The sequence below is a fragment of the Periophthalmus magnuspinnatus genome, chromosome 23 (genome assembly GCF_009829125.3).
Source record: "Periophthalmus magnuspinnatus isolate fPerMag1 chromosome 23, fPerMag1.2.pri, whole genome shotgun sequence".
Taxonomy (NCBI): Eukaryota; Metazoa; Chordata; class Actinopteri; order Gobiiformes; family Gobiidae; genus Periophthalmus; species Periophthalmus magnuspinnatus.
Window position 1 is genome coordinate 18147647 of NC_047148.1, and position 15444 is coordinate 18163090.

At 39.7% G+C, this 15444-nt stretch overlaps 1 protein-coding gene across 6 annotated transcripts in view; it reads right to left on the minus strand.

Annotated features, from left to right (window-relative positions):
* Positions 1 to 10077: 10077 nt before the first annotated feature.
* Positions 10078 to 15444, minus strand: part of mast4 (microtubule associated serine/threonine kinase family member 4) — a 30792-nt gene continuing 25425 nt past the window's right edge. For all 6 annotated transcript variants that reach the window (XM_033990286.2, XM_033990284.2, XM_033990285.2 and 3 more), the window contains one exon: positions 10078 to 15419. In XM_033990286.2, the coding sequence (XP_033846177.1) occupies positions 11980 to 15419 (3440 nt within the window). In that variant the 3' untranslated portion in view covers positions 10078 to 11979. The remainder of the gene's footprint in view (positions 15420 to 15444) is intronic.

The window sequence follows — 15444 nt, forward strand, 5'->3', positions numbered from 1 at the left end:
AATGGTGACACTAAAAAAGACTTCCCTGGAGCAAGCTATAAAGAAATAATAGTATACATGTACCCATAGTCAGCCAGTCACAGAATGTCCTCAGTTGCCCCTATTCATTATAAATGTTTCCCTCGTTTTGTGTGTCTAAACGTGTTTGCTGGATTGAACCTGCAGGTATAGCAGCTGGCACTTGCTTTCATGTTCTAACAGTGGGACCTACTTTTCAAAGGGGCCATTTGCCTTGGATTGGGCCCCTTAAACCATTAATCTATGCAATGTTTTCAACTTTCTAAGAATGGATACTTTTAATGTCCACGGCTCTCAGGCTTTTGGCTCTTTATTTCCCCTTCTCTCACCCCATTCACTCATTATTTTACTCAGGAGAATACTGCCGAGAGTTTGCACATGGGTGACCCGTAAAGCTCACAACGTAAGATGAATTTGAAATGCACCACATCAACCTTGTGTGTCAGGACCTTTTGTTTACAGAGATAGTACCACAATAAAAACTTGACATACGGGAAAACAAATGTTGTTCCCGTTTAAATGGCAGTTCTCTCTAAAAAAAATGTACATAAAATCCAATCTGGGTTTCTTTGCTCACACAGTCCATCAATGTTATTAATATCATGGAATTCTTGCTTTTTAGTTTTCCAAAGTTCAATGACTTTCCCACATATTCCTGAGACATGTGGGACTGTTTTATGAGCTTTTCCTATACAATATTGCCACTGTTTGGTAGGACACTTCTTTGAACCATCCATCCAGTCATCAAATAGAAACAGGACAATGACCTTTTTCACAGGCCAAGTCATAAAATCACTTGGTGCGTGCATTTTCTGCACTTATGAGTCATGCTTTTAGTTGTGTGTGTCTGTGCTACACATTAAAAAGTAATTGGTCTGCAGGAGATGGAACAACAAATGGGGCAACGCATTACTGGAAATTGTGCCAGTGTAGTAGTGTTTCCTATATACAGTAAATAAGACAGAAAAAAATTAAATCAAAGGCAAATATGTGAAGTTAATTGAGAAACGCTGCTGTTTTCTCAGTCTGTTCTTCCTATAAGCCTGTTACATTTCAAACCATCTGGTGTTTTGTATATTACTAATTAGCAGTCTCTTGAGTTGATCATGTTGACTTAAGTTAATATGGTGGACAAAACAAATAAAGGCAAGGCAAGTTTATTTGTGTAGAACAATTCATACACAAAGTAATTCAAAGTGCAAAGACATTAAAATCACAAAACGACAAATCAAAACATAAATAATCACAAATAATTCTCATAAAATAAACATCAAAAGAGAAGAGTGCAGAATAAAAACCTTTCAGTCATATGCACAGCTAAACAGAACCGTTTGGAGCCTGGATTTAAACATTGTCAAAGTAGAGGCCTGTCTCACATCTTCAGGAAGAATGTTTACAGGTTTTAGCTGCATAAAACTGAAACACTGAGTCCCCATGTTTAGTCCTGACTCTGGGCACAAGCAGGAGAACTGTCCTTGAAGTCCTCAGAGTGTGAGATGGTTCATATGGCACTAACATGTCGGAGATGTACTTTGGAGCTAGGCCATGGAGAGATTTGTTCACAGGCAGAGTTGCTTTAAAGTCTATTCTCTGAGCCACAGGAGCCAGAGACCTGAGCACAGGACACATGTGTGAAGTACTTCCTGGTTTTAGTCAGGACCCGAGCAGCAGTGTTCTGGATGTACTGCAGCTGTGTTAACGCTTGTTTAGAGAGGCCAATGAGCAGGATGTTACAGTAGTCTAACCTACTGCAGACATGCATGTATAAGTCTGTATAAGTCCTGTATAAACCTTTGATTTTTGTAATGTTTTTTCAATGGTAAAAAGCTGCAGATGTTATTGATTTGATGTGGCTGCCCCTTGGTGCCATTAATGTCCTTTCAGTGTTTGAACTAAATGAATGGAAGTGTAAAACTAGTCTCTGTAATTAGAAGTATGACACACTGATTACTTGTATTAGGATATGTCTTTTTATTGTTGCAAATATTTACTGCAAAATGCTACCTCGTTTTGAACAGTAAACATCTAAACCAGGGGTGCTCAGACTTTTTCAGTATGTGAGCTACTTTTAAAATGATCGTGTCTGAAAGATCTACCACCTAATATAAAAATGTTAAACATATTTATTTCTAAATGTATTATGAATTCTTACATGTACAGTGCATTTTGATGTACTTTGCACAACGTCATGAGATAATACTACACAACACAAATGAACTTCCTACATGTTCATAATTAGTTGAATGATGATTACTGCTCTGATGACACTGAATAGAATCAGTGAGGGATGCAGAGTTCGGGCAGAAGCTTCTGACAGCCAAGAGTAAAACTGCATTTTTCGTTTGAAAGTGATAACAGAGCTAATCATGCTGATTACGGTTCTGTCTTTTTTTTATAGCCATAAAAGTCACGTTAAACGAAATATCAGAATTTTTTCACACAACTACTTCTATTTTACACATCCATCTGTATTTTTTCTTTTATGCATAAATGACTGGGAAAATCCCCACAGCACCCACGCTCTCATTCGTCACCTTCGGGGGACAACAGAGGCAGATTACCGTAATGATGGTAAAATATTTAAGTAGCCCCATGTCTCCGCTTTGAGACGCTGTTTGAATTTACATGAGAGCACGACCGGGCGCGGAGTTACGCTGCTGGAAAGTCCACAACCCGCTCAATCTGCGACGATAGGATCCGACGCTATAGGGATAAACTAACTCGTTTGTTAAACTAACTCGTGCTTGTTTCTGCGTGTGCAGCGCCCATGATGTGACCTAGAGTCAGGTGTAATCTGACTGTCCTGTATATTAGTCATGTGACTGGATGGATGACGGGACGTGATCTACACAAAATGCCTTCTCGATCGACGTAATGAACACCCCTGATCTAAACATATTCCATTTATACCAAACTGAATGTCTCATCTTTAATATTTGTTATTGTTGCACTATGATACTATATTATTTCCCCGCTGCATTCTAAACTGGACTCTAAGTTTCCGTTTTGAGGGGGTTAGCTCAAGAGGCCATGACATGCCATTTAAACAAAGGACAGAAAAATGGCCTCTCTAATGCAGAGGTGCAGAGCAAAGCCTCCTGCTTGATGTGCCCTGAGTGAGAAGAGTGATGACCTAGTTCAGCCCTGACATGTTTATGGCTCATGCACACTGTGATTTCTCTAGATTGCAGACTTGCTCTAAGGCCTGCCTCCTCCCACAGGCCAGACCCATACTTCCAGTCCACCCTCTCCACCATTCATGTACATAGTATTCCAGCTGTATTGACCCCAAATCTGCTATTCCATTTCGTAGGCCATATATTTCAGTACACTGCTCTTGATTTAAAAAGTTTGCTTAAAGAGGCACTGAACCATGTTTCGGTCCCAAGCCCTATAACTGGGTCAAGAATGACTACGTAAATGGGTCAAATCTACTTGCATGCACAGTTGGGGTATATGATTTGCTGTGACTATACAATCTTTGCTATGATTATGATTAATATTATAAATCTGGATTGTGTAAACACCCCCAAATCAGCCAGCCCCGCCCCCCATTGTGGAAATGGAAATACCCCCCTATCTGTCCGGGGTAAAGCTGCTACAGTCTTTTAGCCCAGCCACCCCCATCCTACATCTGTAAATAAATAAATGCCTTCCTTCCTTTTGCCGTTCATTCAGGGTAGTGCTTGTACAGTCTTTATATGCAATAAATAATTTACGGACTCGAGAATAGCACAAATGTGGTGGACTAGTTTCCAAGCCGTCAGACAGACCGTAAACTCTCTGACCTTTCTTTTGTCCCTCTGTAACAGGAACAAATAATAACTTCTATAAAACTACTTTAAATACTATTGTTCTTAAAAGTCAGCCTTAATAAGAGTTCTTTCCATGTGTGACTTGCCACAGAGACATGCCTCGCAGCTCCCTCTATTCATTTTTTTTTTTTTCTGATTAGAGCTTGTGATGAAGAAGCTCTATAATTACAGCCACTCTCTCAGATTCAGGTTTCCGAGGCAACAGGCAAATTAAATATGTTTCCAGAGGCGAATAAATACACCCTACTAGTGCTATAAGTGTAATCGTGTTTGATGTGTTTACCAGTGTTCATTGAGAGGGAGGAAGCAGCCACTATAGCTGAATATACAGAGGGCTTGAGTGAACCACGGCTCTGAACCACCATTATAAAGGTAATTCATTCATAGTATTTTCCCCTTACTATCTGAAGTACTTTGAGTATATGTTCAATGTGTTTTCACTCTCATTGTAAAATATAATACCAAAACGAAGAGCTGAATCTTATTTCACAGCTAAAGAACAAATTCACTTCGAAGCAAAAGAGGAAAATCGAATGTACTTCTTAAAATGATGTATTGTTGAAGTTTTGAGGAAGCGCCGGTTTACACATACTACCATATACATACATAATCAACTTTGCATCACGCTTAGAATGATGTAAATGGAAAAAATGACAAACAGAAGTAGGGTAAAGCACCAGATGGCTGTAGATTATCCAAATGCAGCCAAAAGAACAACGCAGCGTTTAAATAGATTCTCCGGAGAGCATTTAAAGCAATGGTCTAAGGTTTCAGCCGCTTCCACGCACTGGCGTAGGTATCAGTGTTCAGAACATGATGGAGAGGGCACTGCATTGTGTAAAAGGCCCACCATCTGGCCTCATAAAAACACTGAGCACACAGAGCCACTGTTCTTCTGCATACTCAATAGGCCTATCACCGGACACTGTCAGAGACTTCCAACTGCCATTTCAGTCACTTTCTCTTTAAAATACGAACAGATTTGCTCTATATGTCTGAAATATTCAGTGTACAATGTTTTCTATTTTCTTTCTATGAAAGTTGCTTGGTTGGTGTTGATTGTGTAATAAACTTTGAATCTTTTTATCCACCTTAATCGAAAAAAAATTAGCTCTTATCTTGACATTTGTATAGTATGTAATTTCATTCTAGGATATTTTTGTATAAATATAATAATATAAATATAGTCAAAGTTTAAAAAAAAAAAAAAAGTTGTAATATGGTTATTATTATCAAAGTGGGTCACGTGACTAGAGTTTGTTATATCGGTAAATGTTGCATTATGGACAAAAAGCAAATGTACAGCAAAGAGAGAAATGTCCTTGAAGGTACATCATTCTGCACCTGGTTTACAAGGCTCAAACTGAAATATGATCATTTGTAATGCACATAACATTGACATGTGACACTTTTTATTGTGCTGTTTTATTGTTTTAGTTTTCATGTGTCGAGGTGTACAGAGAAAAATAGACATCAGTATGCCATGTGGGTCTTGTTTTCTTGCATTAAAGTGGTGCAGCTACACATAACATTACTTTTGTTTTCATCAAACAGACCAGTTTAGTGTTTGCATAAATGCTGCCAGATGAGTTTGATTGTTGCACCTCTGGATTCAACAAAAAAGGCTTTTACCCTCCAATAAACTTGTGCTCCCAACTCATTCTGAGAGGTCTTATATTTTAGCAATAAAGATTTAGTATGTTACATATTGCACATATCACATATTGCACATGTTACATATTGCACATATCACATATTGCACATATCACATATTGCACATGTCACATATTGCACATATCATATTGCACATGTTACATATTGCACATATCACATATTGCACATATCACATATTGCACATGTTACATATTGCACATGTTACATATTGCATATATTACATATTGCACATGTTACACATTGCACATATCACATATTGCACATGTTACATATTGCACATGTTACATATTGCAATTTTTACATATTATGAGTGGGCTATTTGTCCGAGTCCTTGGACTCTGTGTTTATGAAAGTATTTAGGGTCTTAGATGATCTGATTGGATGAGCATAATACAGAAGCGTAGTGCATTTACTCTGCTGTCCAAATGTTTACTAACATACTCCATCTTCATGAGAGTGCTCATTAAAAGAGCCATTAGCAAAGTGATGCCTTTGATTTGCTCCCCTCTGGAGACAGTCACAGATCAGATTTCACATAGACCCTGTTTAGCATCAGATAGCCTGTCTCTTGTGCTTACCAAGTTCATCAAGAAAAGCCTTTGTAAATCGTAAAGTAAAAGTGCCTGTCGTGACCATGGTCCATACCCACACACTCTTTACATTCTTCAGCTCATTCCTTTCACAGTGTATGATCTACAGAGCTACATTCTCAACCACATTCTCCCTGAAGTGCTCTTCATCTTGATTCCCATCATGCCTTCAGCACTGATGATGACTTTGCCTTTGTATTGCCTTTTGGACAATGCCATATTTAAAAATGTAGCTTCTGCCAGTCAGTCCTGTGCCAACACTGATGTAAGATGATGACACTCTCTCAGCTTTTTGTGGACACCTCTAGAGTGAAATCAGGAAACTCGATCAATATAACATATTAATTAATGTGAGTTGGACTTTTCGCTAGCGTGTTCTTGACAACAACTAATAAAAACAACAGACTCAGTACTAACTTTTTAGATGTTAAACAAAGAATAAAAAGCAGATAATTGTTTTTCATTTTGTTCTAAATTTAAATAGGCTTATTCATATAAGTTTATTGACTTCCTGTTCAAAGCTGCAGAACTGAGGCCCTGTCTTTAAAGATATTTCACTGTAACAAGTATCAGATTTTTCTTTACTTGTTTTATTGTTGAAAAGTGGGTGAAGATAGGTGAAAACAGAACATTTCTGAGTTCTCAAACCTTGAATGTGTGACAATAAAGTAGTACTCAGATATACATGAATCAAACAAAATAAATATATGAGGGGGCATGGTTAAAAGTTTATAAAAGTAAATTTGACATATGTCTCCTTTAACCACTTCTTTTACATAGGCCTTTTCCATTCTAGGTTGATGTGATTGGTGTCGGATACCTGTTTCACATTAATGTGTGTTTAACCAGGTCATACTACACGTGAACAGCAGTGTTTAAACAGCCACCACACCTCCTCTGTTGTTAAACATTGCCCAGAGTTGGTCTTCTCTTGACCAGGTATCAGGATGCATGAAATAAAATTGAAATCTGGATATATCTGCATTTTACCTGTCACATCATAGAACGTGTAATAGGAGAGGGAACATGCCTCTGCTGTGCACTAAGTTGATTATTGCACAAGCCTGTAATCTGGGAACATCTGCAGCATGACTCGACTACAGCAGTGCCATGGGCCATGCTAATGTTAATACTGAAGCAGCATGGTCTACTTTCACCCCAAAGAGGGCTGCACTTCATTTGGTCTGGGTCAGTGGAACTCTTTCAAGTGGAGGTTAGGCTTAGCTTTGCCATATTTATGATTTTAACACAAGTCTTCAATGTGTCAGCATATGGGAAACTTCGGACAACTGAGGAAATAAAGGGGGTCCCCTACGTTTACTATATTTAGTTTCAGTTTCCTTTTTATGATATTGGAGTTCTTTGGTCAGTTCAAAAGAAACAATATTTTGGTTAACTAGTCAGTTAACTTTTAGCTCCTTGTATCTGCTTTCACTGTAGCACTTTGAGATTTGTGTGGATTATAAATAAAAAGCATTATTTTTATTATACATTTTTATGGGAATGGTGCTAGATCACTAATGTTAAGGCAAGGTTTATTGTTTATTTGTATAGCACAAGTCGTACACAAAGTAATTCAAAGTGATTTACAGAATAAGAAATACGTTAAAAACACAATACAACAAATCAAAACATAAATAATCATCATAAAATTACCATTAAAAGTTATAAAATTAACATTAACATTAATCACTCTGAAAACCATGGATCTCTGCTTTTCTTACAGCTAATGCTCATTCACTGATGCATAATGTCAGACATTCATTGTCCTATAGATTCAAATGTGACACAAGAAATTTTAAGATGCATGTTCCTGTAACTGGCCGTGCTGTGCCCTGTTGGCAGATGTACTGGGGCTCAATTATACAGTGGAGTAAGTGCATTACCCACTAATCAGAGCTTGGCTGTACTTGTTCGTGCATGACCTTCCCCCATCGAGATGCCAATGTAAGTGCACAGAGAAAATGAGCTCTCATTTTACACTCCCACTCAATGTTCTTATGCTCATGTGCGTTTGTGTGACCATTAGGCAGTAATTACCATTTCATTCTGCGCACTCTATGAATGCATGAGCCCATTCATACATGCAGTATATATGAGGATCTGTGCTATGCATAGAGAGAAAAAAACAATACCGTCAGTGTCTGTGGAATCCCCCAATCATCCAGGTATGATCCGGAGTAAAAGAACAATTCAATTCTGGACAAAAGGTTTTTGTTGAGTGAAGAATAAATAATAGTGTTATAACAAACATGTGGTATATAGAGCAGCAGATAAGAAAAAATGTTTTGACTTTAGGTAAAGTCAACTGCAACATGTAAAGGGTATGTTGTCATAAATGTGAGGATCATTTTTCAGATCGCTAACCTACAGGTGACCCTTGGCAAAAATCTCTTGGTACAGTGTCTTTTGATTGTGCTGTTTCTGGGCCAATCCTCCATTTATACTAATCCAGTGGCTGCAGTGCCATGCCGTGGCTGTAGTTTCACCGAATTAAAGCAGATTTCAGTGTTCTACAAACCCTGTATAACACACTCCGTCTGTGCAGGACTGTTGCGAAAGTGCAGCCAGCTGTGGTCTGTGCGTGCAGGGAATGTGTTCCCAAAGCCCCTTTGGCCTTTCCCACTGTTGCTTTGCCGTTAAGATTATTTTGGCTTATCTCCTCTTAAACTATCTGCCCAAAATGTAAGATAATATTCAAGAATAACTTCCTGATATATTGCTAAGATTTTTAGAAGGTTTCCATGAACAGCAGTGGTCATGATTTTTTCCTCCCAGAACACTGAAAATATATATAGATTAGAAGTGTCCTCATTGACTGGCTTTGGGCAGAGGTGAAGTCGCACCCAGTAGACAGAATGCTTAAGCAGTGCCTGTGTCGGTCACATGACCCAAGACTCACACCATAGAGTAGACCATTGCCTCTAGAGCTTAAATTGTAACTTTAAGCCCAACAAATTCACTAGTTTCCTTCAGTTTATGTACAAATATCCCCTTCTTAGTATTTGTCAATTATTATACTCAGATGTACTAAGGGCATGTTCATGTGTAATTAAGACAGGCAGAGCCAAACTAAACCAACCACTGCACACAATGCACACCAAAACAATCTGTGTACACATTGCATCACATGTGACATATTTAGAGAAGTCCTTCAGTGAAATATGTTTAAGTAAATATATCACAGAAAGGGGCTGGTTTGTCAAGCACTTTGGAATATGACAGTTTGAACTGTTGCATAACAGTCTGCCAGTGTTTGTGGGGCTGATCCATTTGTTCTAGTTTATGGTCTGGAGCATGACACATTTTAAAATAAAATGTTAAAAAAAAAGCTTAAAAAGCTAGGAACAGGAAAATATACAAGATACAACAATGCTTTACCATTTCATTACTTGGAGCTTCCTCAAGTGCTGGCTGCTCCCCTGTGCACTGGGTGGATGCAGGGGCTGAGCGCTAGAGCTCGGCTTAGAGCCATTAGTTGCAACATGAGATATGAGAGCTAGGCTGGAGCTTGGCTTTCCACCAAGTCACAGAATGTACTTGAACAAATTCCAGCAGTAGAAGTTAGCACAGGCCATGCTGGATTTATCAATGTGCATCTTAGATTCAGTAGGTCCAAACAAACCATACTATAACTTGTGGACAGGCCACACCCACACTTTACACTTCATTTCTGTAAATAGGCAAAACCTCTATTTAAGTATAATTTACGTAGACCACTGAACCTTAAACAGGATTAATAAAACATATTCCCGACATTTAATCTCATGGTGAATCAAGACTGTGGGTCAACACTCAATATAAACAGTTGTTTGATACATTTTTGTTTAGGGCTTGAATATAGAAATGCCTGTAACAGAGTGCCCCCTGTTGGTACCAGTCAAGTCTTGCTGAGCTATTTGTAAATTAGCATGAAGCAGGACAGTTAGGAAAAAGTCAAAATAGTGCTGAGAACAATTAAAAAACAAAACAAATGAAGGTTGGGTTACAATCCTTTTATTTTTTATGTAACATTATAAGTATAAATAAATCTTTTTTTTAATATAGAACATTTATGACATCCAAACAGCTTGAGCAAAATACAAGACCCAAACGGCTTTTATTGCACTTAATCTAAAAGACACGATAGCCAAGTTCATACTAGAAAAAGAAAAAACAACTAAGAAACAAGCAGACACAAGAACCCGACATCAAAGACATTGCAAGTCTCACACTAAAACCACATCATTGGAGACACAGAACAGAAATTTGGCAAATCGACAATGTACAAAATATACATCCATGATTCTTTTGTAAACAAACATTGAATGTGCTATTAGGATTATTTCAGTCTTCACGGGATACAAAGAGTGGTTATTGTTGACTAATTTAGTAACTCATATGCATCCGGGACAATTAGAGATAAAATCTTATTAAGGTGCAGGTCTCACATATTTATGGGAGAAAACATACGATTCAATTTGTTTCAGTGTCATTTAGAAATCCATGTAGACAAACTATACTGTAATTGAATGCATTTTCACTATCTAAATTGAAACAACTTATTATTGCACGATACAGTCCATTTATCGAAAGCCTGATTTTCTGCGTCAGTGTAGGCCGTTTAAAAAAATACTTAAAGCGCATGTACATGTTACATTAAATCTGCAGGGGTGCTATGGTGGTAGTAATACAGTAGCAGTATCTCCATGACAAATACTATAGAAAGATCAAAATATAGTTACTGGTGATATGTGGCCCATGTTAGTGACCCTTTTTCCAGCAGTTGTCTTTAACTGCAAAGTTTGGACACGCCTGCCCAATGAGGTGAAATTTTATTCTCAAGTGTTTGTAATAAGCTACCACATGACTTGAATAAAGACTAAAGCCCGACTCCAAAGTCCTTCAAACGTCTCACAATGTACCACTGTTCATAACCATGGCTTTAAGACTGACCAAAGGGCACAGCTAACAGGCTTATTGGTCAGCACTGCATTTTAGTGGCTTACATCATTCAACCTCTTGACATTCTACATGGTCCTCATTCTTTCAAAGTCAATATTTCAAAATAAAATGCTACATTTGAGAAAACACAGTTGGCTTCACTCATCTTTGTCTCAATTCAAGTTTAACAAGTTTAACCAGTTTAAACTCAACAAAAAAGGATGTATGTGACAAGATACATCATTTTAGCTTACTCTACACTGAACTGAGTTTTCAAGCACAATGAGTAATACTGAGCAATACTAACATGACACTACAAAACTATACATATAATAAACAACTAGTATGCCCACATATCCCATTTTTACAGTGTTTTCATATTTACATGATATTGCATAAAAATATGTACGCAGGAATGTGTTTTACACGAGAGCGAGCTAACAGATATTTACTTTCCAGATTTTTGTAAGGCTTTTCTCTGGTTTTTGATGAGTAGAACCCATGTGAAGGATTTGTGCATACCACAGCAAGACCCCAATATAAATCTAATGTAAGCAACATTGTCACCACTGCTTAATAGTGTAATCTACTACTGCATTAGCACCTGCAACACCAGGTCTTCTTCAGTCTAAAGAGTGCAATTTAAATTAGTATGGCACAAAAATACAGTACATCCCAATTCCAATAAGGCTCCCTCTCCCCTCAGTCCTGACAATGATTGCACAAAGCATTTTGCACTGAGCAAAACCTAATATTCACACATTCTATTTAGTAAAATACAACAAAGATACAAAAGAGTTTGCAAATGGTAGCTTACATTCAGACATCCTCTTTACATCTGTATGCATCTGCATTCACACAGACTCATCATTCCTGAATCAGCACAATATTGTAACAGCTTCCTCGGTCCTCAAACAAAAAAGGCATGAAGATGTTGCAACTGGTAACATTTTGAAAGTCTATTTTTTGTTGCTTGAACTACGTGGTGACTCCTTCTGTTTATTTCTGCTACTGTCCTTTTCAGACACATCTTTTGTAGAGGCAGGAGCCATTTTAGGTGACTCTCTCCTAGTGTTTTTTGGAACATTTAGTGATACCTCTTGAGCGGATTCCTTCTTCTTTCGGTCTCCCTGCTCTTTCTTGACAGATGTAATTTGTTGAGGAAGACTGGTGCCTCTAGTGTCTTGTACATCAGCTGCCTTGAGTGGCTCTGGCCTGGGCCCTTCAGACTCTGGGGCTTCCTTTAAAGACTTCACTTCAGATTCCTGGGTTGGAGAGGACATGTTCTTGTCAGTGCTATGTAGATGCATATCCTTTCTATGGGCTGGTTTCGGCAGCAGTGGAGGGGGATCTGATAGATTCTCAGGTGGAGTCAGTGATTTGGCGTTAGAGGAGTCTTTATGAGCTGAGGCTCTGGTTTTGTGCAAAGTGTCTTTGAGTTTGGCATCAAGAGTTTGCTGAGAGAGAGTAGTTTGAGACTTACTGGTAGAAGGAGAGCTAGCAGTTTTTGTGGGGATACATTTTGGCTTTGTGTCAGCTTGGTCTTTCACAGTAAGGGTTGCTACAGAACCTGCGGCCTGAGTTTCTTTCAGCTTCCCTTCGTTTTGGGGAGGACAGTGTATGAGCCTCACCATGGGCTCTGCTTTTACCTCAGCACCGACTCGAGGGGAATCTTTGAGCTTGGACTCGTGGCTTACACGAGGCGTGAGGGGGCTTACTTGCTTTAACGCAGGTTTGTGTTTGACATTAGGGGCAACTTTGGCTCCTGTGGCAGCATGAACTGTGCTCTGAGCTCCCAGTGCTTTAACAGCAGTTTGCACAGCAGGATGGGGGCTTTGTACTGCATGTGCTAAAGGTGGGCTTTTCTGCTTGGTTGTAATGGTCCCAGTGCAATGAGTGCGATTAATGATTTCTTGTTTATTCAAATAGGAGTCCGACACAGGGGATATATCGTGTCCTTTCAAATCTGAACACACATGTTTAGTGTTAATTCCAGTTAATGTATTCTTTGGTGGTACAGATGCTGCAGTGGTTCGTGCACACATGTCACTGGCTTGTATTGCACCAGTGGACACACTGACATCTTTATTATTTACAGTGAGTGGAGCCTCTGTGATATTATTTGAAGTTAAGTTCTCTTTAACATTAATGCCATTCTTATTTAGAGGACTGATGGTCTTTTCCAGCTCATCTGCAGTTTGTGTGTCTGTTTTATTGACTGTCCCACAATGAAACCTGTTCTGTGTAACATTGCTGTGTGCACTCTGGTTACTCACAGTGGTTTCAGTTGTGTTTTTGGATTCCAATTTTGAGACACACGTGTCATGCACAGAGCCACATGATGTGGTGGTAAGAGCAGGTGACTCTTTCCTTAAGGAACAATTCAAAAGCTCTTTAGATGGTGGTTGTGAATCCACAGGAACTGGGTTGTGTAAATTACCTATATCATTCTTTGAGGGAGACATTATGTTTGACGTTTGTGCAGTTTCTGTATGTTCGCTGTTTAAGGCAGAGTTTATGTTCTCTGTGACCAATAATAGTACTGTGGTGGCTGCAGCTGGGGCTTGCTCTAATAAAGGTGCCTGGGTAGTTATTATGTCTGCATCAGGTCTAGCTCCAGTCAAAAGGCTGCCTGTGTTGGAGCTGTCAGAGTTGTGTGATGAAGTGTGTGGTGTGACTTCCTGTTCCTCCACTTCATCCTCCTGGTCCTCATTGCTGACTTCCCTTATTGAAGGGGTTTTTCCATATGAAGAAAAATGGGAGCTGTGTCGAGCCCCTCTCAGTTCATGAGCCAGGGAGGAAGAGCCCTTCAGTGCAGTCCTGCTCTCCTGTTTTATAGTAAAGGCAAAAGGTTCTGCTTTACTGGTGGGGCTCTTTAAACATTCACTGAGTGTTTTCTCACTCCTCACTTCTGTGACTGACTCTGAGGACACTGTCATATTAAGTGTTTCTGATTTGGGGGAACTAGTAGTAGGGCTTTTTGGTTTGTCTGTAGATTTTAGGTGGGGAATCGTAATTTGTCTCTCACTAAAGCTCTGCAGTCGAGTTGGAGAACTTAAGGGCTCATTGACTTTTTCCATCATCTTCGACAAACAGGTCTCTGTCTTTGAGATTCTCGGCCCAGACAGCAGGCCTATATCCAGTGTCCCCTCTAAAGGTTTAAGAGAAGAAACATGTCGACCTTCAAGTTTATACTCAGAAGAGGTTTTGCGAAGTGGAGACTCTATGGAAGAGATAAGATGAAGTTTTTCCACAGCACTCTCTGGTCTGCCAGAGAAATACTTGGGGGCCAGACCTTCTGGGCTTGAGTGAATACTTCCCATTCCGGCCTTCATTTGATCATGACTTAAAACTGTGTCCAGCTGAAGACTTTTAGATCTTGTGGACCCAAAATGATGATTTTCAAGAATGGTTGAGGACAAACGACGTACACAATCCTCACGTTCTTCAAATGAAAGCCTCTTTCGGGTTAGTTCAATGTTAGGAGCTTTGAAGTCCAGTCTATCTGGCTTAATAAGATCTTTACTCAGTCTTGAGTGTGGCCTATCTGAGTGGGATCTTGGGCTACCATCTCCATCACTACTAGTACCAAGCTCAACACCAGCATCTGAAACATGTGTGTTCCGCTTTTTAAGTGCAAAACCGGGATGGGTTTCAGAGGTTTGACATTCATCCCTGTCATCACCAAAGAAAGAAACCAGATCTGATTCATAAAGGGCATCTTGCTTTTGTAATGACTCCCTCCTTTCTGACCAGTCCAACCTCTTAACAACAAGTTTTGACTTCAGCTTTTCTTTGTCAAGTTCTTCAAGTGATTCCTGACGTCCCACCTTCCGAGAAACGGGCCTTTTTAAGCATCCCTGTTCAACGGGCCGAATGCGGGGGACAGACACAGGCTCACATGTCTCGTCCACACTGTGCTGATCGCTGCCTAGTTCTTCCCCTTGCTCCTCCTCCTGCGTCACTTCCAGGCTGTGTTTTCTGGGACACAGGTGCTTCTTGTCTCCAGAGTAAGAGGGAGACAACTTCTCTTCAGATTGCACTCGCTTTAAGAGGGGCGAGCGAGGAGGCTCAGCGCTTTTGGGGCGCACAATATGTCGGACGATAGTGGGAGGGGAGTGGATCTTTGCTGGGAAGGTTTGTGGTGTCTTTGAGATAGTGACTGAATGTCCGCTCAGGAGAGGAGAAGGAGAGCGCTGTGGAGACGTCGGCTGTGGCGTAGGAGAAGGTGTGCGGGCCAAAGGAGAAAGGGGGATGCTACCGGCAGATTTTCGTCGACCCTGGCGAAGTCGTGGTCCTAGGCCAAGCCCATGCAACGTACTCGGGCGGATGTTTCCAGAACCTGCAGGAGAGTTGGGAGCACTGGAACTTGGAGAACTGCTCTGAGAGGAGTTTCCTCCTAAATGAAACAAAAAAAATAAAAT